The sequence below is a fragment of the Nerophis ophidion genome, linkage group LG24, assembly GCF_033978795.1.
Source record: "Nerophis ophidion isolate RoL-2023_Sa linkage group LG24, RoL_Noph_v1.0, whole genome shotgun sequence".
NCBI lineage: Eukaryota > Metazoa > Chordata > Actinopteri > Syngnathiformes > Syngnathidae > Nerophis > Nerophis ophidion.
This window is the reverse complement of record NC_084634.1, coordinates 5,006,349-5,029,955: the sequence shown is the minus strand read 5'-3', so window position 1 is coordinate 5,029,955 and position 23,607 is coordinate 5,006,349. Positions and strand designations below refer to the sequence as shown.

The 23,607-nt window shown below is 44.5% G+C and overlaps 2 protein-coding genes across 14 annotated transcripts in view; one reads left to right on the top strand and one right to left on the bottom strand.

Annotated features, from left to right (window-relative positions):
• LOC133542440 (zinc finger protein 180-like) overlaps positions 1 to 23,607 on the top strand; it is a 190,007-nt gene that overhangs the window by 68,085 nt on the left and 98,315 nt on the right. Inside the window, exons 1-4 of one of the 7 annotated variants that reach the window (XM_061886554.1) lie at positions 7,444 to 7,718; positions 7,829 to 7,932; positions 9,839 to 9,922; positions 12,767 to 12,989. The exons of 1 other annotated variant lie outside the window; for it this stretch is intronic. In XM_061886554.1, coding sequence (XP_061742538.1) covers positions 12,767 to 12,989 — 223 coding nt within the window. In that variant the 5' untranslated portion in view covers positions 7,444 to 7,718; positions 7,829 to 7,932; positions 9,839 to 9,922. Of the gene's footprint in view, positions 1 to 344; positions 455 to 7,443; positions 7,719 to 7,828; positions 7,933 to 9,838; positions 9,960 to 12,766; positions 12,990 to 23,607 lie in introns of those variants that run through there. 5 more of the 7 variants (XM_061886551.1, XM_061886553.1, XM_061886556.1 and 2 more) reach the window with 5 other exon arrangements.
• Positions 1 to 23,607, bottom strand: part of LOC133542451 (gastrula zinc finger protein XlCGF8.2DB-like) — a 201,677-nt gene that overhangs the window by 155,557 nt on the left and 22,513 nt on the right. For 5 of the 7 annotated variants that reach the window (XR_009804161.1, XM_061886591.1, XM_061886594.1 and 2 more), the window contains exons 1-2: positions 7,281 to 7,423; positions 2,892 to 3,114 (exon numbers count right to left, since the gene is read on the bottom strand). The exons of the other annotated variants lie outside the window; for them this stretch is intronic. Coding sequence is in view for 4 of the 5 variants with exons in the window: in XM_061886591.1 (XP_061742575.1) it covers positions 2,892 to 3,114 (223 nt within the window). In the remaining variant the exon portion in view is untranslated. Of the gene's footprint in view, positions 1 to 2,891; positions 3,115 to 7,280; positions 7,424 to 23,607 lie in introns of those variants that run through there. 7 annotated transcript variants of the gene reach the window in all.

The following is a 23,607-nucleotide window of genomic DNA, read 5'->3' as shown; positions in this document are numbered from 1 at the left end:
AATGTTTTATGAATCACAAATAATTTGCAATCGGACAACTTTACCATGAGGGGGCTGTCAAAAGACAGTTGTCTAGTATGTTCACTATTTTATTTAAGGACTTAACTGCAATAATAAACATATGTTTAATGTACCCTTAGTTTTTTTGTTAAACTAGAGCCAATAATGGCATTTTTGTGGTCCCCTTTATTTAGAAAAGTACTGTCAAGTCAAAAGACAGAGCAGAAAAAACAGCACTGATTTGCAGAGCACACTCCAGGCCTGAAGGGGCAACAGTGAGAGCTGAGGGCTGAACATCTCCACCTGCTTCCACCAGATTGGCTTGATTGAGTTCACCTGTTCACCTGCTCAGAGCACATGCTTAAAAATGTTTGAGCTTCAGTCAGTCACCCTTTTTGACATCCTGCTAAGAGGAAGGAAGACAACTCTTGTGTGGACTCAGAAGACGCAACTGGTGAGAAAACCAAAGAAAAAGTGTTTGTTTGGACTGAGGGGAATGTTTCAAGAAAATAATTTCACTGGGGAAAATGTTTAAAGGAGATAATTTCACTGATGTTTACAAATTGTTTAAGTTGACTGAAAGTAAATTTAAAAGTTATCAGTGATGTTTAAGTTTATTCTTGGTTTGTTTGAATTTGATTTCATTCATATAATTGGAAATATTTAAGTTTATTCTTAAAGCTAGTCCCTATTAGTGGAAATTAATTTTGTTTGGATTGATTTAAAAAGAAAGCAAAGCATGTAAATGGAATAAAACAAACATGTTTACTTGACCCTCTTCCTGGGAAACTGATCAAGGAGCTCTTTGTATTATTAGGTCCATCAGTGCTAAATATTATAAACGTATCACTTTCCTCGGGCACTGTTCCCCTAGCATTCAAAAAAGCGGTTATTCATCCTCTTCTTAAAAGACCTAACCTCGATCCTGACCTCATGGTAAACTACCGACCGGTGTCTCACCTTCCCTTTATTTCAAAAATCCTCGAAAAAATTGTTGCGGAACCGTTAAATGAACACTTGGCGTCTAACAATCTATGTGAAACCTTTCAATCCGGTTTCAGGGCAAATCACTCCACGGAGACAGCCCTCGCAAAAATGACTAATGATCTATTGCTAACGATGGATTCTGATGCGTCATCTATGTTGCTGCTCCTCGATCTTAGCGCTGCTTTCGATACCGTCGATCATAATATTTTATTAGAACGTATCAAAACACGAATTGGTATGTCAGACTTAGCCCTGTCTTGGTTTAATTCTTATCTTACTGATAGGATGCAGTGTGTCTCCCATAACAATGTGACCTCGGACTACGTTAAGGTAACGTGTGGAGTTCCCCAGGGTTCGGTCCTTGGCCCTACACTCTTCAGCATCTATATGCTGCCGCTGGGTGACATCATACGCAAATACGGTGTTAGCTTTCACTGTTATGCTGATGACACCCAACTCTACATGCCCCTAAAGCTGACCAACACGCCGGACTGTAGTCACCTGTAGGCGTGTCTTAATGAAATTAAACAATGGATGTCCGCTAACTTTTTGCAACTCAACGCCAAAAAAACGGAAATGCTGATTATCGGTCCTGCTAGACACCGAACTCTATTTAATAATACAACTCTAACATTTGACAACCAAACAATTAAACAAGGCGACACGGTAAAGAATCTGGGTATTATCTTCGACCCAACTCTCTCCTTTGAGGCACACATTAAAAGCGTTTTCCTTGCCCTTATGTGGGCCTACCGAGGATGTCGTAGTGGTTTGTGCAGCCCTTTGAGATACTAGTGATTTAGGGCTATATAAGTAAACATTGATTGATTGATGTATTTTGATGTATGTTTATGAAACACTGTGTTCTTTTTTTTCTGTTTGATTAAGGTTATCAACCTAATCGCCTATCCTACTATCCCACTAATCGGCTATTCTACAATTCAGCTAATCAACCCACCACTAATCAACTATTCTACTATTTAACTACCGACTATTCGACTATTCATTCATTTCATCCATTCATTTACGCCGATAACCCAGTTTATTTGATTGCTTCAAATCAAATATCAATAAATCACAAGGAAAGACGATTGAGTTGTCCCTTTGTGTCCTTTTTGAGTCCCACTGGCCCTTTCAAGTTTGGGCACAGCTGCGAAAAAACCTGAAGAACTTGACAAGTACCAAAATATTTTTAGTACCGGTACCAAAATATTGTTATGGTTACAACACTACCACTTATATTTGAATATTGTCTAATAGAAATGAGTGCTGTCTGATAATCACATTAATAACCAGTGTTGGCGTTAACACACTTTTTGTCTTTTTACGCATTGGAATCAAAAAGGACGTGCATTTCCGTAAGTAAGCGCGTTTCTGCGATGCAGAGTTTTTTTGTTTTTTTTTAACCGACCTGCTTTCTCCGGGTCAAAACTCCAGTTTGCTTGTTTGTTATTTTTAACGATTATTGCTTTCCGCCGGTGTTTTGTTTATTGTGACGGTGCGCTCTTATCACGCCGACACTTGAGGGAGCAAGCGCGCTGTCGGTTGGTAGTGGCCGTGCCAGCAACTTGAGGGTTCCAGGTTCGATCCCTGCTTCCACTGTCCTAGTCACTGCCGTTGTTTCCTTGGGCAAGACACTTTACCCACCTGCTCCCAGTGCCACCCACACTGCTTTAAATGTCACTTAGATATTGGGTTTCACTATGTAAAAACGCATTGAGTCACTAGAGAAAAGCGCTATATAAATATAACCCACTTCCCTAATTCACACGATTGATGAGCATTCATTTTTAAGTGGTGGTGTTAAAAAGCAAGTATATCTCCATCTTTAGTGATAAATGTGGCCCCCGGATGAACATGTGTCACAAACATTGTATTAGATGATATGTGGATGTTGTGCTTACTTGGACTGTGATGAAGCTGTGAGGACTCAGGTGGTTTGTCTTCATGCTCTTCAGTCTTCACAGAGACAACAGTCGGTGGAAACTTGCTGAGATCCGCCTCCTCCTGCCCTGGAAGAAACTCTTCCTCCTGAGTAACCCAGAGATCCTCCTCTTCCTCTTTAATGTGGGGGGGCTGTGGATCCTCCTGCTGCTGAAGGGGACGTTCTTCTTGACCAGCGTTCATCTGTTGGACGTCCGCAAGACAACACAAACTTCAGCTCAGATGTGTCAAATATGTTTTAGTCTATCAAATATAATATTTTCCAAGTGGACTGACAGCACTTTGTGGTGATGTTCTTCTACACATGGAATAATCATCAGTTATTGATTATTAGGAATTGTGTAATTGATCTTGTTTTCTGCATTAATTATTGATAAAAAGTAACAACTTATAGAAAAGCTCCTGCTGGGATTTTAATACCGTCATGACTGCATGAAGTCAGTCTGCACGTATAAAAGTTTCATTGTGCTGCAGCATCAAGTGACGCCAACTGGCTCCTCCCACTACCAACCTACCAGCCAACCTTGACGTGCACCTCCAAAATAGTCCCACCTCATGTCAACGGTGACCAGGACTACAGAGCTGTGATCAGTTGGCTTTACTTTTACGCGCAATATCCTCTCCTTGTTCTTCCTTCTGCGAAAGCAACATTTTTAACCCAACAGAAAACAAACAGAAGTGCAGCGAAGCACGTGTAACAAGTGCCAGCGAGTGTGGCCGTGTGATAGTATGTTGGTTGAACCTCACTCACACCTTAAGAAATGTACAAACCCCGTTTCCATATGAGTTGGGAAATTGTGTTAGATGTAAATATAAACAGAATACAATGATTTGCAAATCCTTTTCAACCCATATTCAGTTGAATATGCTACAAAGACAACATATTTGATGTTCAAACTCATAAACTTTTTTTTTTTCTTGCAAATAATCACTAACTTTAGAATTTGATGCCAGCAACACGTGACAAAGAAGTTGGGAAAGGTGGCAATAAATACTGATAAAGTTGAAAAATACTCATCAAACACTTATTTGGAACGTCCCACAGGTGTGCAGGCTAATTGGAAAACGGTTGGGTGCCATGATTGGGTATAAAAGCAGATTCCACGAAATGCTAAGTAATTCACAAACAAGGATGGGGTGAGGGTCACCACTTTGTTAGCAAATTGTCGAACAGTTTTAGAACATTTCTCAACGAGCTATTGCAAGGAATTTAGGGATTTTACCATCGACGGTCCGTAAAATCATCAAAAGGTTCAGAGAATCTGGAGAAATCACTGCACGTAAGCGATGATATTACGGACCTTTGAACCCTCAGGCGGTACTGCATCAAAAACCGACATCGGTATGTAAAGGATATCACCACATGGGCTCAGGAACACTTCAGAAAACCACTGTCGGTAACTACAGTTGGTCGCTACGTCTGTAAGTGCAAGTTAAAACTCTACTATGCAAAGCCAAACCCATTTATCAACAACACCGGCTTCGCTGGGCCCGAGCTCATTTAAAATGGACTGATACAAAGTGGAAAAATGTTCCGTGGTCTGACGAGTCGTGGCTTCATGGTGGCAGAGGGGTTAGTGCGTCTGCCTCACAATACAAAGTTCCTGCAGTCCTGGGTTCAAATCCAGGCCCGGGATCTTTCTGTGTGGAGTTTGCATGTTCTCCCCGTGAATGCGTGGGTTCCCTCCGGGTACTCCGGCTTCCTCCCACTTCCAAAGACATGCACCTGGGGATAGGTTGATTGGCAACACTAAATGGTCCCTAGTGTGTGAATGTGAGTGTGAATGTTGTCTGTCTATCTGTGTTGGCCCTGCGATGAGGTGGCGACTTGTCCAGGGTGTACGCCGCCTTCCGCCCGATTGTAGCTGAGATAGGCCCCAGCGCCCCCCGTGAGCCCAAAAGGGAATAAGCGGTAGAAAATGGATGGATGGACTGACGAGTCCACATTTCAAATTATACTTGGAAACTGTGGACGCGGTGTCCTCCAGAACAAAGAGGAAAATAACCATCCGGATTGTTATAAACGCAAAGTTCGAAAACCAGCATGTGTGATGGTATGGGGGTGCATTAGTGCCCAGGGCATGGGTAACTTACACATCTGTGAAGGCACCATTAATGCTGAAAGGTACATACAGGTTTTGGAGCAACATATGTTGTCATCCAAGCAACTTTATCATGGACACCCCTGCTTATTTCAGCAAAACAATGCCAAGCCATGTGTTACAACAGTGCGGCTTTGTAAAAAAAAAGAGTGCGGGTACTTTCCTGGTCCGCCTGCAGTCCAGACCTGTCTCCCATGGAAAATGTGTGAAGCTTAAAATACGACAGCGGAGACCCCGGACTGTTGAACGACTGAAGCTCTACATAAAACAAGAATGGGAAAGAATTCCACTTTCAAAGTTTCAACAATTAGTTTCCTCAGTTCCCAAACGTTTATTTAGTGATGTTTAAAGAAAAGGTGATGTAACACAGTGGTGAACATGCCCTTTCCCAACTACTTTGGCACGTGTTGCAGCCATGAAATTTTAAGTTAATTATTATTTGCCAAACAAAAATAAAGTTTATGTGTTTGAACCTCAAATATCTTGTCTTTGTAGTGCATTCAACTGAATATGGGTTGAATGCAAATCATTGTATTCCGTTTATATTTACATCTAACACAATTTTCCAACTCATATGGAAACAGGGTTTGTATATATATATATATATATATATATATATATATATTAGAATATTTGGGTACCTCATGCTTTGACTACAAACAAAATATTGATGCATGTTCAATTTGTGTATATTAAACTCATTTTTAATATTTAACATTAATTTCATTAAATATTTATTTTAGTCTGACTGAATAAGCATTAATCGCTTACAAGTGTGCAAATAGTGTATTCGTAATAACAAACATCAGTTGATTTATATTCCATGATATGTCCGCCGGAATGCAGCTGAGATAGGCTCCAGCACCCCACTGCAATCCCAAATAGGGACAAGCGGTAGAAAAATGGATGTATGGATGTTATCAAGGTAATAGACGTGCGTGCAAACATCATTTGCGTTCAAAAAACTCCGGCTTATTAGTGATTCCTAAAGCCCAAAAAAAGTCTGCAGGCTATAGAACATTTTCCGTTCGGGCTCCAGTACTCTGGAATGCCCTCCCGGTAACAGTTTGAGATGCTACCTCAGTAGAAGCATTTAAGTCTCACCTTGAAACTCATCTGTATACTCTAGCCTTTAAATAGACCTCCTTTTTAGACCAGTTGATCTGCCGCTTCTTTTCTTCCTCTCCTCCCTTGTGGAGGGGGTCCGGTCCGATGACCATGGATGAAGTACTGGCTGTCCAGAGTCGGGACCCAGGATGGACCGCTCGCCTGTATATGGGTTGGGGACATCTCTACGCTGCTGATCCGACTCCGCTTGGGATGGTTCCCTGTGGACGGGACTCTCGCTGCTGTCTTGGATCCGCTTTGAACTGAACTCTTGCGGCTGTGTTGGAGCCACTATGGATTGAACTTTCACAGTATCATGTTAGACCCGCTCGACATCCATTGCTTTCGGTCCCCTAGAGGGGGGGGTGTTGCCCACATTTGAGGTCCTCTCCAAGGTTTCTCATAGTCAGCATTGTCACTGGCGTCCCACTGGATGTGAATTCTCCTTGCCCTTATGTGGGTTCTTCCGAGGATGTTGTAGTCGTAGTGGTTTGTACAGTCCTTTGACACATTTGTGATTTAGGGCTATATAAATGAACATTGATTGATTGATTTGTATTTATTGCTAATAAAGTTGACACCAACACAAAGCAGACCACTGCAATAATACATTATATTACACTGTCATTACAATAATAACATATATTTTTTTATCCTGTAAAGCGTCTTTGAGTACACTGAAAAGCGCTATACCAAATAAAATGTATTATTATTATTATACCATGTGACTTATTCCAGACTTAAATTACGAGACGTTCGTTCCTTTCTAGTAACAAATGTTTAATTATGTTAAGCCCATCCATCCATCCATTTTCTACCGCTTTCTCCCTTATGGGGTCGCGGGGGGCGCTGGCGCCTATCTCAGCTACAATCGAGCGGAAGGCAGGGTACACCCTGGACAAGTCGCCACCTCATCGCAGGGAATTATGTTAAGCCTGACTGTAATATACAACAAAAAAACAGTTAAAGTATTAAATAAGTCAATATAATTCTCATAGAGAACATATAAAATACACTCCTCAAAAAAAACGCTCGCATTTGCTACAAAGGCCTGCTAGCGGGCTAACGCTAGCACGTTAGCTTGGAACAACATATCAGGTAAATAAGATAAATAATATGAAAATATATAATGTATATTACCTCATAAGCCGCGTGTACAAGAGAGGAGTGGAATATATTCTTCCTATTGTTACACCAGCAACTCTTTTTGGTGTTCTGTGGCCGGGCGAAGGAAGTGTGCACCACTCACTATTGTCCCAGTGAAACACGTGTTTGGCCAACATTTGTTCCGCGGTGGAGAACACTTCGATGACGTCACACAGGAGGAAGAACAAAACAAGATGGCGTCTGGCGGAGAATACGTTGTTTCGGTTATTATGGTTTCTAGGTCTTAATTACAACGTACATGTGCACATGTGTGTCGTTTAACAGAGTAAACGTCGTTATTAATTGTTTGTATGCGGATACATTAGTCTGAGTGCACTTATACGTGCTAGCCTAGCCTGCTGGTTAGCTTAGCTTGTTAGCTGCTAACAAAGAGAGGCGGAAGTGATCGACACATCAAAGCAGAGATCCAATGTAAGTGTAAAGTGTTTTTATTGTGTGAACATGTCTACATTACAAATGATGTGAGTGTTGCTGAATCAGCGACTAACTGCTGCCGTTGAAGAAATATTTGTGATGTTAAGAAAAAAAAAAACGACAGCAGAGTAAGAGGAGGAACTTTGTCCAACAAAAGAGGAGAAGGAGCGACAACATCAACTACTGGACGCTGTTTCAAAGAAACATCAAGGTGTGTTACACATCCATCCATCCATCCGTATTCTGTGGCTTATCTGGGGTCGGGTCGCGGGGGCAGCAGCCTAAGTAGGGAAGCCCAGCCTTTCCTTTCCCCAGCCGCTTCGTCCAGCTCTTCCCAGGGGATCCCGAGGCGTTCCCAGCCCAGCCAGTTTCTAACATAATAGTGAGACCATATAGGGCGGTATAGCTCGGTTGGTAGAGTGGCCGTGCCAGCAACTTGGGGGTTGCAGGTTCGATTCCCACTCCCGCCATCCTAGTCACTGCCGTTGTGTCCTTGGGCAAGACACTTTACCCACCTGCTCCCAGTGCCACCCACACTGGTTTAAATGTAACTTAGATATTGGGTTTCACTATGTAAAGCACTTTGAGTCACTAGAGAAAAGCGCTATATAAAATATAATTCACTTCACCATCCCGAGCGGCGACAGGTCAGTAACGCAGAGATGTCCCCAAACGAGCGGTCCCGGGTCCCGACTCTGGACATATATATATATATATATATATATATATGTATATATATATATATATATATATGTATATATATATATATGTATATATATATATATGTATATATATATATATATTAGGGCTGCAAATCTTTGGGTGTCCCACGATTCGATTCAATATCGATTCTTGGGGTTGCGATTCGATTATGTATCAATTTTTTTCGATTCAACGTGATTCTCGATTCAAAAACGATATTTTTGCGATTCAAAACGATTCTGTATTCATTCGATACATAGGATTTCAGCAGGATCTACCCCAGTCTGCTGACATGCTAGCAGAGTAGTAGATTTTTTTAAAAAGCTTTTATAATTGTAAAGGACAATCTAATTATCAGTGAAGGTTTAGTGTAGGCAAATATAAGCTTTGGCTTCAGCCTATTCCTTTTTCGGTCATTCTTTTTCTTTTCTTTTGTGTGTAAATGTGTATGATTGTTTATGTATAACCTGTACTGTAAAACTGATCACACAAAAAGTATTTGGCCACCTGCCTTTACTCACATATGAACTTGAAGTGCCATCCCATGGAATCGTCCAAAATGTTTTTGTATCCCGGAGCATTCAAAGTTCCTTTCACTGGAACAAAGGGGCCAAGCCCAACTCCTGGAAAACCAACCCTACACCATAATTCCTCCTCCACCAAATTTCCCACTTGTTCAGTCCGAAATGTGCCGTTCTCCTGGCAACCTCCAAACCCAGACTGGTCCATCAAATAGCCAGATGGAAAAAGCGTGACTCCTCAGTCCAGAGAAGGCGTCTCCACTGCTCTAGAGTCCAGTGGCGACGTGCTTTACACCACTGCATCCCACGATTTGCATCAGACTTGGTGATTTATGGCTTAGATGGAGCTGCACGGCCATGGAAAGCCATTCCATGAAGCTCTCTGCCTACTGTACGTGGGCTAACTGGAAGGTCACCTGAAGTTTGGAGCTCTAAGACTGCAGAAAGTCTTTGCACTATGCACTTCAGCATCCGCTGACTCCTCTCTGTCCGTTTACGTGGCCCACCACTTGGTGGCTGGGTTGCTGTTGTTCCCAAAATCTTCACTTTTCTTATAATAAAGTCGACTTTGGAATATTTAGGAGCGAGGGTATTTCACAACTGGATTTGTTGCACAGGTGGCATCCTATGACAGTTCCACGCTGGAAATCACTGAAAGCGGCCCATTCTTTCACAAAATGTTTGTATAAGTGCTTGATTTTATAAGTGATTAGAACACCTGATTCTCATCATTTGGATGGTTGGCCAAATACTTTTCGGCAATATAGTGTATATATATTCTCACGCCAGCACATTTCTTAAGGTGTGAGTGAGGTTCAACCAACATACTATCACACACGTGCTTCGCTGCACTTCTGATTGTTTTCTTTTGGGTTAAAAATGTTGCTTTGGCAGAAGGAAGAACGAGGAGAGGATATTGCGCGTCAAAGTAAAGCCAACCGACCACAGCTCTGCAGTCCTGGTCACCGTTGACGTGAAGTGGGACTATTTTGGAGGTGCACGTCAAGGTTGGCTGGTAGGTTGGTAGTGGGAGGAGCCAGTTGGCGTCACTTGATGCTGCAGCATTAGGGGTGTAACTGTACGCGTATTTGTATTGGAACCGTTTCGGTACAAGGGTTTTGGTTCGGCACGCGGGCATACCGAACGAGTTTGTAAGAATAAGTCTTCACAAGCTGCTCTGCTTTCTGCCTCTGTCTGAGCAGCAAGCATTGTCCCGCCCACACAACCATCTGATTGGTTACATACAAAGCCAATCAGCAGGGTGTATTCAGTGTGATGTAGTCAATGCTTCAGCATTGAGCAGATGTTCGTTTAGCTGGGGAGCAGCGGTTTCTCCCCAAATAATAAAAAAACACTTCCGAGTCACAACTATTACAAACATCACTATGAGCCCGTTGACCTTCTAGAACAGGGGTCGGTAATCTTTTTGGCTGAGAGAGCCAAGAAGCCAAATATTTGAAAATGTATTTCCGTAAGAGCCATATAATATTTTTCTTAACACTGAACACAACTAAACGCGTGCATTTTTAAGTAAGACCAACATTTCATGTCTCTTATTCTTTCTAAAAACGCTAAATGTGGAGGGGGCGCGGCCCGCGGGCCTGCAGCGAGACAGGGTGTTGCCAGGACCGGCCTCGAAATCGGCGACAGGTGCGTAGATGGCCCAGCTGGGCCTTGATATCTAATCACTTGTCGCTCTGTTTATAAGCAGCAGCTAGGAGGAGAGAAGGGGTCGCGGCTGGAGCCGGAGTGCGAGCGAGAACGGAAGAGAAAAATACAAATGCTGGAAAGCAACTGAGAGACTTACTGGAAAATAAAACAATATTGTAACCCTGAAACAGGCTCTCATGTCAGTGCTTGGTGGTCTGAAGAACCCTCAGGAGGGCAAGCCCCACACTAACCAATAATAAATAACTTCCTTCTTACCATTAAGGCAACTTCTTGAACACAAAAATGCATGAGAATGTTTTATATTTTTGAACGTTATTTTTCATTACAAGTGGAATTATTCATTACTTATCGGCGTGGCGCAGTGGGGAGAGTGGCTGTGCGCAACCTGAGGGTCCCTGGTTCAATCCCCACCTAGTACCAATCTCGTCACATCCGTTGTGTCCTGAGCAAGACACTTCACCCTTGCTCCTGATGGGTGCTGGTTAGCGCCTTGCATGGCAGCTCCCTCCATCAGTGTGTGAATGTGTGTGTGAATGGGTAAATGTGGAAGTAGTGTCAAAGCGCTTTGAGTACCTTGAAGGTAGAAAAGCGCTATACAAGTACAACCCATTTATTATTTATTTTATTTATAAGCAGCGTCAGCTCAGATTTATCTGAGAGCCAGATCTGGCTCGCGAGCCATAGGTTCCCTACCCCTGTTCTAGAAACTTAAACTGCAGCTCAGCTCGCTCGCAGTTCTGGCTTAAGGTGAAGGCCAATTAGCTTTTAGCGTAACGCAGGGTCCCTGCTATCACATGTTGATACAAATACAACATTTACATAATAAAAGTCAACTACAGGCTTCCCAAATGCTGTAATAAATTAAGCATGATGAGTGTACTTGAAATTAGCTTTTAGCGTAACGTTAACTCATTTTGCGGTGTGTGTGTGTGTGTGTGTGTGTGTGTGTGTGTGTGTGTGTGTGTGTGTGTGTGTGTGTGTGTGTGTGTGTGTGTGTGTGTGTGTGTGTGTGTGTGTGTGTGTGTTAGGGGCAGCAAAGCCCTGTATGTTATTTCATTGAACTCAATTGTGTTGCTATATTACTATTTTTTCAGCTATAGTTACATGAATCATTAGTAATGTAGCAGCCTAGTTTTGAATAGCAGGGTCCCTGCTATCACATGTTGATACAAATACAACATTTACATAATAAAAGTCAACTACAGGCTTCCCAAATGCTGTAATAAATTAAGCATGATGAGTGTACTTGAAATTAGCTTTTAGCGTAACGTTAACTCATTTTGCGGTGTGTGTGTGTGTGTGTGTGTGTGTGTGTGTGTGTGTGTGTGTGTGTGTGTGTGTGTGTTAGGGGCAGCAAAGCCCTGTCTTGTTATTTCATTGAACTCAATTGTGTTGCTTTATTTCTATTTTTTCAGCCTTAGTTACATGAATCATTAGTAATGTAGCGGCCTAGTTTTGAATGGCAGGGTCCCTGCTATCACATGTTGATACAAATATAACATTTACATAATAAAAGTCAACTACAGGCTTCCCAAATGCTGTAATAAATTAAGCATGATGAGTTGACTTGAAACTGTTAAATGTTGCACTTTTTTTATGTAGAAGAAAGGTTTTGTCATTTGATTTAATCAAAGCAACAACTTGAGGCATTTAATGTGGATTAAAGAAGGCCGAATTATTATAGTGTTCCCAATGTTAAAAGGATAAAGCCGTTGTTTACAAATTTGGTAAATAAATAACCAAAAAATGTATATTTTGTTGTTTTCTTACTGTACCGAAAATGAACCGAACCCTGACCTCTAAACCGAGGTACGTACCAAACCGAAATTTTCGTGTACCGTTACACCCCTATGCAGCAAAATAAAACTTTTATACGTGCAGACTGACTTCATGCAGTCATGACGGTATTAAAATCCCAACAGGAGGTTTTCTATAAGTTGTTACTTTTTATCAATAATTAATGTAAATGCAGAAAACAAGATCAATTACAAAATTAATAATAATCAATAACTGATGATTATTCCATGTGTAGAAGAACATCACCACAAAGTGCTGTCAGTCCACTTGGAAAATATTATATTTGATAGACTAAAAAATATTTGACACATCTGAGCTGAAGTTTGTTTGTGTTGTCTTGCGGACGTCCAACAGATGAACGCTGGTCAAGAAGAACGTCCCCTTCAGCAGCAGGAGGATCCACAGCCCCCCCACATTAAAGAGGAAGAGGAGGATCTCTGGGTTACTCAGGAGGAAGAGTTTCTTCCAGGGCAGGAGGAGGCGGATCTCAGCAAGTTTCCACTGACTGTTGTCTCTGTGAAGACTGAAGAGCGTGAAGACAAACCACCTCAGTCCTCACAGCTTCATCACAGTCCAAGTAAGCACAACATCTAGATGTCATCCAATATGTATGCTAAATAGTTAAAAACTGCTAGTACAAGGCAGCTAATGGTAGTCCTCTATTGTGCCTTTAAAGCTCCTTTAAAATCACCAACATTACTCCATTTACTTGTAGTGACCTGTATATTAACCAAGTATTAGCAGCATTGTAATTGTAAGAGCTAACTTCGAGGAACTACTTTTAGTCAAACGGCTCCTCGTTTGCAGAGAGGTGGACTAGCTACTGAGCTGCTGCTGCATCGCCTCTGAGTTGGTAAAAGTTTGTTCTCGGTTATAAATCATGCCTCACGCTTGTATCGGCGAAGGTTGCGGCCATACACCAAGAAGTTGGTCGAATTAGTTTTAAACCCAAAGACGTCGCTAGGAAGACACGACAAGATGCTCATTTAGCAACAAGCTGGACGAGCTGAAGCTGCACACTGCGACAAATAAGATGGTCGGGGACAGCTGCATTCTGCTCATCCCGGACACGGATATCGAGCTCGCCATGACAGAAGCAAAGTCTCCGGTAAGAGCAGAGGAGGGGGGCTATGCATTTACGTCAACAACAGCTGGTGCACCAACACCAAGACTGTTACCAGTCTCTGCTCATCAGATTTGGAGTACGTTACTGTGAAATGCAGACCCATCTACCTTCCACGGGAGTTTAATGTTGTCATGCTTTGATAAAAGGATTTGGACTCAGATGCAGAGTTGGGACTTTAGACAGGCTTTTATTTTGACGATTTCCTCTTACCTCCCAAGTCAAGAAAAAACATTATCTATAATCACCAAAATAAACTACTCGGCGAAAAGGTTCCAGAAAAAGAAGGAACAACCGAAAATCACTCCGAACGGAGGAAAACACAAAAGTAAAGACGAACTATAAACAGTATTTAACAAAAAGCGCTCCGACAGGAGGACCAAAACAACATCAATGAAAATTTCTACACTAACTAATCTAATAAAGTATTTAACAAAAATAGTCACTCAAAAAGTTGAGGAATGAATGAAAAACTTTTAACTGAAACTTACCACTGCGGCTGAATAACTAAATAATCAAAAATCACTCTGCTGAGGAGGAAGAAAGGAAAACTCAAAATATTCACAGAGGGGTTCAGGATCAAGGGACATAGGCACAAGACAAGGCAAGGCATGGCCAAAGACATGGACGCCAGAGAGCACGAATAAACGAGACAATCTGGCACAGAACAAAGGAAGGACAAGGCAAGGCATGGACAAAGACATGGACGCCAGAGAGCACGAATAAACGAGACAATCTGGCACAGAACAAAGGAAGGACAAGGCAAGGCATGGACAAAGACATGGACCCTGGAGAGCACGAATAAACGAGACAATCCGGCACAGAACAAAGGAAGGACAAGGCATGGACAAAGACATGGACGCCAGAGAGCACGAATAAACGAGACAATCTGGCACAGAACAAAGGAAGGACAAGGCAAGGCATGGACAAAGACATGGACGCTAGAGAGCACGAATAAACGAGACAATCTGGCACAGAACAAAGGAAGGACAAGGCAAGGCATGGACAAAGACATGGACGCTAGAGAGCACGAATACACGAGACAATCTCGCACAGAACAAAGGAAGGACAAGGCAAGGCATGGACCAAGACATGGACGCCAGAGAGCACGAATAAACGAGACAATCTGGCACAGAACAAAGGAAGGACAAGGCAAGGCATGGCCAAAGACATGGACGCTAGAGAGCACGAATAAACGAGACAATCTGGCACAGAACAAAGGAAGGACAAGGCAAGGCATGGCCAAAGACATGGACGCTGGAGAGCACGAATAAACGAGACAATCTGGCACAGAACAAAGGAAGGACAAGGCAAGGCATGGACAAAGACATGGACGCCAGAGAGCACGAATAAACGAGACAATCTGGCACAGAACAAAGGAAGGACAAGGCAAGGCATGGACAAAGACATGGACGCTAGAGAGCACGAATAAACGAGACAATCTGGCACAGAACAAAGGAAGGACAAGGCAAGGCATGGACAAAGACATGGACGCCAGAGAGCACGAATAAACGAGACAATCTGGCACAGAACAAAGGAAGGACAAGGCAAGGCATGGACAAAGACATGGACCCTGGAGAGCACGAATAAACGAGACAATCTGGCACAGAACAAAGGAAGGACAAGGCATGGACAAAGACATGGACGCCAGAGAGCACGAATAAACGAGACAATCTGGCACAGAACAAAGGAAGGACAAGGCAAGGCATGGACAAAGACATGGACGCTAGAGAGCACGAATACACGAGACAATCTGGCACAGAACAAAGGAAGGACAAGGCAAGGCATGGACAAAGACATGGACGCTAGAGAGCACGAATAAACGAGACAATCTGGCACAGAACAAAGGAAGGACAAGGCAAGGCATGGACAAAGACATGGACGCCAGAGAGCACGAATAAACGAGACAATCTGGCACAGAACAAAGGAAGGACAAGGCAAGGCATGGACAAAGACATGGACGCCAGAGAGCACGAATAAACGGGACAATCTCGCACAGAACAAAGGAAGGACAAGGCAAGGCATGGACAAAGACATGGACCCTGGAGAGCACGAATAAACGAGACAATCTGGCACAGAACAAAGGAAGGACAAGGCAAGGCATGGACAAAGACATGGACGCTAGAGAGCACGAATAAACGAGACAATCTGGCACAGAACAAAGGAAGGACAAGGCAAGGCATGGACAAAGACATGGACGCTAGAGAGCACGAATACACGAGACAATCTCGCACAGAACAAAGGAAGGACAAGGCAAGGCATGGACCAAGACATGGACGCCAGAGAGCACGAATAAACGAGACAATCTGGCACAGAACAAAGGAAGGACAAGGCAAGGCATGGCCAAAGACATGGACGCTAGAGAGCACGAATAAACGAGACAATCTGGCACAGAACAAAGGAAGGACAAGGCAAGGCATGGCCAAAGACATGGACGCTGGAGAGCACGAATAAACGAGACAATCTGGCACAGAACAAAGGAAGGACAAGGCAAGGCATGGACAAAGACATGGACGCCAGAGAGCACGAATAAACGAGACAATCTGGCACAGAACAAAGGAAGGACAAGGCAAGGCATGGACAAAGACATGGACGCTAGAGAGCACGAATAAACGAGACAATCTGGCACAGAACAAAGGAAGGACAAGGCAAGGCATGGACAAAGACATGGACGCCAGAGAGCACGAATAAACGAGACAATCTGGCACAGAACAAAGGAAGGACAAGGCAAGGCATGGACAAAGACATGGACCCTGGAGAGCACGAATAAACGAGACAATCTGGCACAGAACAAAGGAAGGACAAGGCATGGACAAAGACATGGACGCCAGAGAGCACGAATAAACGAGACAATCTGGCACAGAACAAAGGAAGGACAAGGCAAGGCATGGACAAAGACATGGACGCTAGAGAGCACGAATACACGAGACAATCTGGCACAGAACAAAGGAAGGACAAGGCAAGGCATGGACAAAGACATGGACGCTAGAGAGCACGAATAAACGAGACAATCTGGCACAGAACAAAGGAAGGACAAGGCAAGGCATGGACAAAGACATGGACGCCAGAGAGCACGAATAAACGAGACAATCTGGCACAGAACAAAGGAAGGACAAGGCAAGGCATGGACAAAGACATGGACGCCAGAGAGCACGAATAAACGGGACAATCTCGCACAGAACAAAGGAAGGACAAGGCAAGGCATGGACAAAGACATGGACCCTGGAGAGCACGAATAAACGAGACAATCTGGCACAGAACAAAGGAAGGAGTGAGCTTATAAACACATGAAGGTAATAGGGAACAGCTGGAAACGATCAGAGAACAGGGATGACGTCAGACTGATGACACAAAAGGAAGGGCAAGTGACCTGAAACGAGAGGAGAGTTACTTTTCAAATTAAAACCATAAGACCAAAAAAACCCAAAACAAGACATCCCTTAATGTTGTCATGCTAACGGCTGTTTACATACTAGCACGGCCCTCAGGGTGTTACATGACTCCATTAGCAGTCAACAAAGTGCGTACCCTGAGGCGGTGCACATCATTGCTGGGGACTTTAATCATGCAGAATTGAAGACTGTGCTCCATAAATTCCACCAACACATTAAATGTGCAACTAGGGGGAAAAAAACACTTTGGACAAGGCATACTCTAATATCAAGAGTAGCTCCAGGGCTAAGTCACCACCACACTTGGGCCAGTCTGACCACCTGTCAGTGTTGTTGATCCCAGCATACACACCCCTCAGGAAAAGTGCTCCCCCAACAACTAAAACTGTTAAAATCTGGCCTGAGGGCGCCTCTCAGCAGCTCCAGGATTGATTTTAAAGAACAAACTAGGGCATCTTTGAACAGCAGGACCTGGAGGACTACACTTTATCTGTGCTGAGCTATATCAAGTTCTACACAACAAGTCAACAACCTGGCCCTGAACACCTCCAAGACCAAGGAGCTGGTCATAGACTTCAGGAGGAAAAAAACGGACATCCTGCCCCTGATCATCAGTGGTGACTGTGTGGAAAGGGTCTCCGACTTCCGCTCCCTGGGAGTCCACCTGGCCGACGACCTATCCTGGAGCACCGACACCACGGCTACCATCAAGAAGGCACACCAGAGACTGCACTTCCTGAGAATACTCAGGAACAACCACCTCTCACAGGAACTGCTGGTGTCCTTCTACCGGTGCTCCATTGAGAGCATCCTGACCTACTGCATCTGCGTGTGGTTCAGCAGCTGCACGGCCGCAGAGAGAACGGCGCTCCAGAGAGTCATAAAGTCCGCCCAGAAGTTAATCGGATGCCCCCTCCTCCCCCCTGGCTGACCTGTACAGCTCCCGCTGTCTCAGGAAAGCACAGATCATCCTGAAAGACCCATTCCACCCCGGGCACAGCCACCTGGAACTGCTACCCTCAGGCAGACGCTACAGGGTGCTAAAAGCGAGCACCAATAGACTAAAAAATAGCTTTTACCCAAGAGCCATAGTAGCACTAAACAGGCCCTGAGTGAGCACAATATGTCCATCATGTCCTCATGTGTAATGTTTAAATGTTTTTCTATTTTTTCGGACTACAATGTGCAATAATGTTTTATGTATGTGTGTATATGTATTCATATGCATCTGCGTGGATACATATACATATACATATACATCTGTCATCTCTATCTTTTTTTTTTTTACTATTTATATTACCATATTGTATATGCACCTTAGGAGGAGCTGCTCCAATTTCGTTGTTCTTTGAACCTGTTCATTGCAATAATGACAATAAAACTATTCTATTCTATTGCTATGACCGAGAAGCGCATCCGGGTCTATCCAAACCAAAAGCCCTGGATGACTGGTGAGGTCAGGACCCTGCTGAAGGAGAGTGTCAGGTCTATTTTACGTTAAGACGGCTGAGATTGCCCCGACTGAATGTTTCTAGCAAGGTAACTCAGGTCAGGCACCCTAAAGGTAAACTAGGAGTCCCCAGGATAGAGTGGATAACCATCTGCAGCTAGGAGAGAATCACCAAAAGAAAAGAGACAGTCAATCAATCAATCAATTTTTTACTTATATAGCCCTAAATCACTAGTGTCTCAAAGGGCTGCACAAACCACCACGACATCCTCGGTAGGCCCACATAAGGGCAAGGAAAACTCACACCCAGTGGGACATTGGTGACAATGATGACTATGAGAACCTTAGAGAGGAGGAAAGCAATGGATGTCGAGCAGGTCTAACATGATACTGTGAAAGTTCAATCCACAATGGATACAACACAGTCGCGAGAGTCCAGTCCAAAGAGGATCCAAGACACAGCAGCAAGAGTCCCGTTCACAGCGGAGCCAGCAGGAAACCATCCCAAGGGTAGCGGACCAGCAGCGCAGAGATGTCCCCAGCCGATACACAGAGGGACATAGAAGAAAAAGAAAAGAAACGGCAGATCAACTGGTCTAAAAAGGGAGTCTATTTAAAGGCTAGAGTATACAAATGAGTTTTAAGGTGAGACTTAAATGCTTCTACTGAGGTAGCATCGCGAACTGTTACCGGGAGGGCATTCCAGAGTACTGGAGCCCGAACGGAAAATGCTCTATAGCCCGCAGACTTTTTTTGGGCTTTGGGAATCACTAATAAGCCGGAGTCCTTTGAACGCAGATTTCTTGCCGGGACATATGGTACAATACAATCGGCAAGATAAGATGGAGCTAGACCGTGTAGTATTTTATACGTAAGTAGTAAAACCTTAAAGTCACATCTTAAGTGCACAGGAAGCCAGTGCAGGTGAGCCAGTACAGGTGTAATGTGATCAAACTTTCTTGTTCTTGTCAAAAGTCTAGCAGCCGCATTTTGTACCAACTGTAATCTTTTAATGCTAGACATGGGGAGACCCGAAAATAATACGTTACAGTAGTCGAGGCGAGACGTAACAAACGCATGGATAATGATCTCAGCGTCTTTAGTGGACAGAATGGAGCGAATTTTAGCGATGTTACGGAGATGAAAAAAGGCCGTTTTAGTAACGCTTTTAATGTGTGCCTCAAAGGAGAGAGTTGGGTCGAAGATAATACCCAGATTCTTTACCGTGTCGCCTTGTTTAATTGTTTGGTTGTCAAATGTTAGAGTTGTATTATTAAATAGAGTTCGGTGTCTAGCAGGACCGATAATCAGCATTTCCGTTTTTTTGGCGTTGAGTTGCAAAAAGTTAGCGGACATCCATTGTTTAATTTCATTAAGACACGCCTCCAGCTGACTACAATCCGCAACAGCAGTCAAGATTCTGTTGGTATGTTCCGAAGAGATGCTTCAGTGGTGGGTATTTATTGAAAGCAGACGCCGCCCACAGGACCTGTCGAAATATGAGCTGGGCGACTCGGTGAAATGGGCTATGTTTTGCAAACACACATTCCTGTAACACAAGGTTGTGTTGTCTTCTTGTATGAGACTTGGTACAGTTGTATGGTCTTCTTGTCAGCCGTCCAAAGGACGTTGGCTCCTTACATTGTTCTAGTGAGTATCGAGGCAGATTACAACGTGAGAACTATTCTAATAAGGTGAGACAAGTCAGCGTGAACTAAAGCATATCTTAGAGAGAGGAACAAGGAATGTAGGTGTGGTGATGGAGCACAGTAGAGAGCTGCCAGAGCCAGCCTGAGGAGAGGCATTAGAGAGGCCGAGACAGCTTATCAGAAGAAAATAGAGGGACACCTCAGCAGCAACAACACAAGGCAGGTGTGGCAGGGGGTGCAGCACATCACCGGCTACAAATCCAACAACCTCGCTGTGGCTGGCGGAGGAACTGAACATCGTCCTCGCTCGGTTTGAGGTGGAGCAACCACATGCAGTCGCATCACGACCCTCAGCCCAAGATGGAGCTGCTGTAGTGGTTGCTGTTGGCAGGAGCTCTGTGCTCTTGTGTCATCATTTTGTGTTTCCCTCTTGTTTTTCATGTGTTGTTATATTTTCTTGCCTTTTGGTCCGGGACCCTTTGGGACTGTGTGACAAGGGGGTGGCACTTTCATGACCACCGTGGTGCTTTTTTTGTGGACTTCTGGATCTGCCTCCCGGGAGCCTTTTTGGCCATGGAGACCGACTGCAGGGTCGGTTTGGAGGGACTGGAGGAGATGCGGATGAGGGGGACAGGGCTGCGGAGCTAGCACTGAGCGCCGGGACGGAGAGGCTTCGCGGTGTCTTGGCTGGGTGAGCAGGTGTCGGACACCTTAGTCACCTTGGACGTATCCTCGCTCATCCATGCGGACTGGACACTGGCCGAGAGTGGAGTCGGCCGTCTTGGTTGCTTTGTTGGGTCTGCTCCTGTCTCTGGCCGTGCTCCCTCCTCCCCAGCGGACGATGGCGTGGAACACCGCAGAGGCCACCACAGTGGATATGTTTCTTTTAGTTGTTATTCATAGCTGTATGTAGAAGCATTTAAGTCTCACCTTAAAACTCATTTGTATACTCTAGCCTTTAAATAGACTCCCTTTTTAGACCAGTTGATCTGCCGTTTCTTTTCTTTTTCTCCTATGTCCCTCTCTCCCTTGTGGAGGGGGTCCGGTCCGATCCGGTGGCCATGTACTGCTTGCCTGTGTATCAGCTGGGGACATCTCTGCGCTGCTGATCCGCCTCCGCTTGGGATGGTTTCCTGCTGGTTCCGCTGTGAACGGGACTCTCGCTGCTGTGTTGGATCCGCTTTGGACTGGACTCTCGCGACTGTGTTGGATCCATTATGGATTGAACTTTCACAGTATCATGTTAGACCCGCTCGACATCCATTGCTTTCCTCCTCTCCAAGGTTCTCATAGTCATCATTGTCACCGACGTCCCGCTGGGTGTGAGTTTTCCTTGCCCTTATGTGGGCCTACCGAGGATGTCGTAGTGGTTTGTGTTGTGGTTTGTGCAGCCCTTTGAGACACTAGTGATGTAGGGCTATATAAGTAAACATTGATTGATTGAAGTGTCTGGTTGTATCTGCTGCTTTAATGTCTTTGATGTCCTCGGTGTTCTTTGATGTTTGATGTTTCCCTCTTACACACATGTAAGAGGGATGTGTTCTATGGTTATGAGTTTTTTTGTAAGGGGTGCTGGAAGCCGGCAGACCCGTCAGCGATCCTGTTCTGTCTCCCTGTAATGTTTGTCTGATCTTGAATGGGATTGTGCTGAAAATTTAAATTTTCCTGACGGAATAAATAAAGTACTATCTAATCTAATCTAATCCAACCCGTGACAACGTCCTCATGTTGGAGGAACATGAGGTGCAGCGCACACTAAGGAGGGTGAACCCGAGGAAAGCTGCTGGACCAGATGGCGTACCTGGACGTGTACTAAAGACCTGTGCAGACCAGCTGGCTGTTGCCTTTACCAGGATTTTCAACCAGTCCTTGTCCCAGTGCATCGTCCCACCCTGTCTAAAGGACTCTGTTATTGTCCCACTGCCAAAAAAACTGCAGTAAACAGCTTGAATGATTACCGTCCAGTGGCACTTACACCAATCATTATGAAGTGCTTTGAAACTCTGGTTCGGGGGCACATCACCTCAAATCTGCCACCTGTATTGGACTCTCACCAGTTTGCATAGAGGACCAACAGATCTACAGATCTGACCCGCTTAGAGCAGCAGGGGAGCTATGCAAGGCTACTCTTTGTTGATTTTAGCTCTGCGTTCAATACCATCCTCCCCCACAGACTGGTGCCCAAACTGACGGGGCTGGGACTGTCTTCCTCCATCTGCCACTGGATCCTGGACTTCCTGACAAATTGCTCTCAGAGGGTGAGAGTAGGCTCCCACCTTTTAAACATCCATCAGCATCAGCACCGGCTCCCCCCAGGGCTGCGTGCTAAGCCCGCTACTCTACACCCTCCACACTCATGCCAGCAATATCACTATTAAATTTGCAGACGACACCACGGTAGTGGGACTCATTTCTGGGAGGGATGATTCTGCCTACAGGAATGAAGTAGGGCGGCTGACTGGGTGGTGCAGGGAAAACAACCTGGTCCTTAACCCCACCAAGACGAAGGATCTGATCATGAACTTCCGGAAGTAAAAAAACATCCAATCACTGTACATCAACGGTGACTATGTGGAAAGGGTCTCTAACTTCAGGTTCCTGGGCATCCAGATCGAGGAAGACCTGCCTTATTGAGCATCAAAAAGGCATAGCAGAGACTTTACTTTCTGAGACTCCTCAAAAAGAACCACCTGTCACAAAAACTGCTTGTCTTTCTATCGCTGCTCAATAGAGAGTGTGCTGACATACTGCATGTGTGTGTGGTATGCCAGCTGCACGGCGGCAGAGAGAAACACACTTCAGAGGCTCATAAAAACTGCCATGAAGATCACTGGCTGCTCTCTCCCCTCCCTAGATGAACTGTACAGTGCCAGGTGCCTCAAAAAGGCCCATCATAAAGGACCCATCTCACCCCGGACATAAACTTTTTGAACTGCTGCCCTCGGGCAGGAGATACAGGACAATAAAATGCCGGACAAAACTGATTTAAGAACACTTTTTACCCGAGAGCAATAGTGTCGCTGAACACAAAGCATGAAAAAGAACGACTGTACATGTGAGCTGTGTGCTTGGTGTTTTTATCAATCAATCAATCAATGATTATTTATATAGCCCTAAATCACTAGTGTCTCAAAGGGCTGCACAAACCACTACGACATCCTCGGTAGGCCCACATAAGGGCAAGGAAAACTCACACCCAGTGGGACGTCGGTGACAATGATGACTATGAGAACCTTGGAGAGGAGGAAAGCAATGGATGTCGAGCGGTTCTAACATGATACTGTGAAAGTTCAATCCAAAGTGGGTCTAACACAACCGTGAGAGTCCAGTCCAAAGTGGATCCAACACAGCAGAGAGAGTCTCGTCCACGGTGGAGCCAGCAGGAGACCATCCCAAGCGGAGGCGGAGCAGCAGCGCAGAGATGTCCCAAGCCGATACACAGGCGAGCGGTCCATCCTGGGCACTGACTCAGGACAGCCGGCACCTCATCCATGGCCACCGGATCGGACCCCTTCCAGTGGGACATAGGAGAAAAAGAAAAGAAGCGGCAGATCAACTGGTCCAAAAAGGAGGTCTATTTA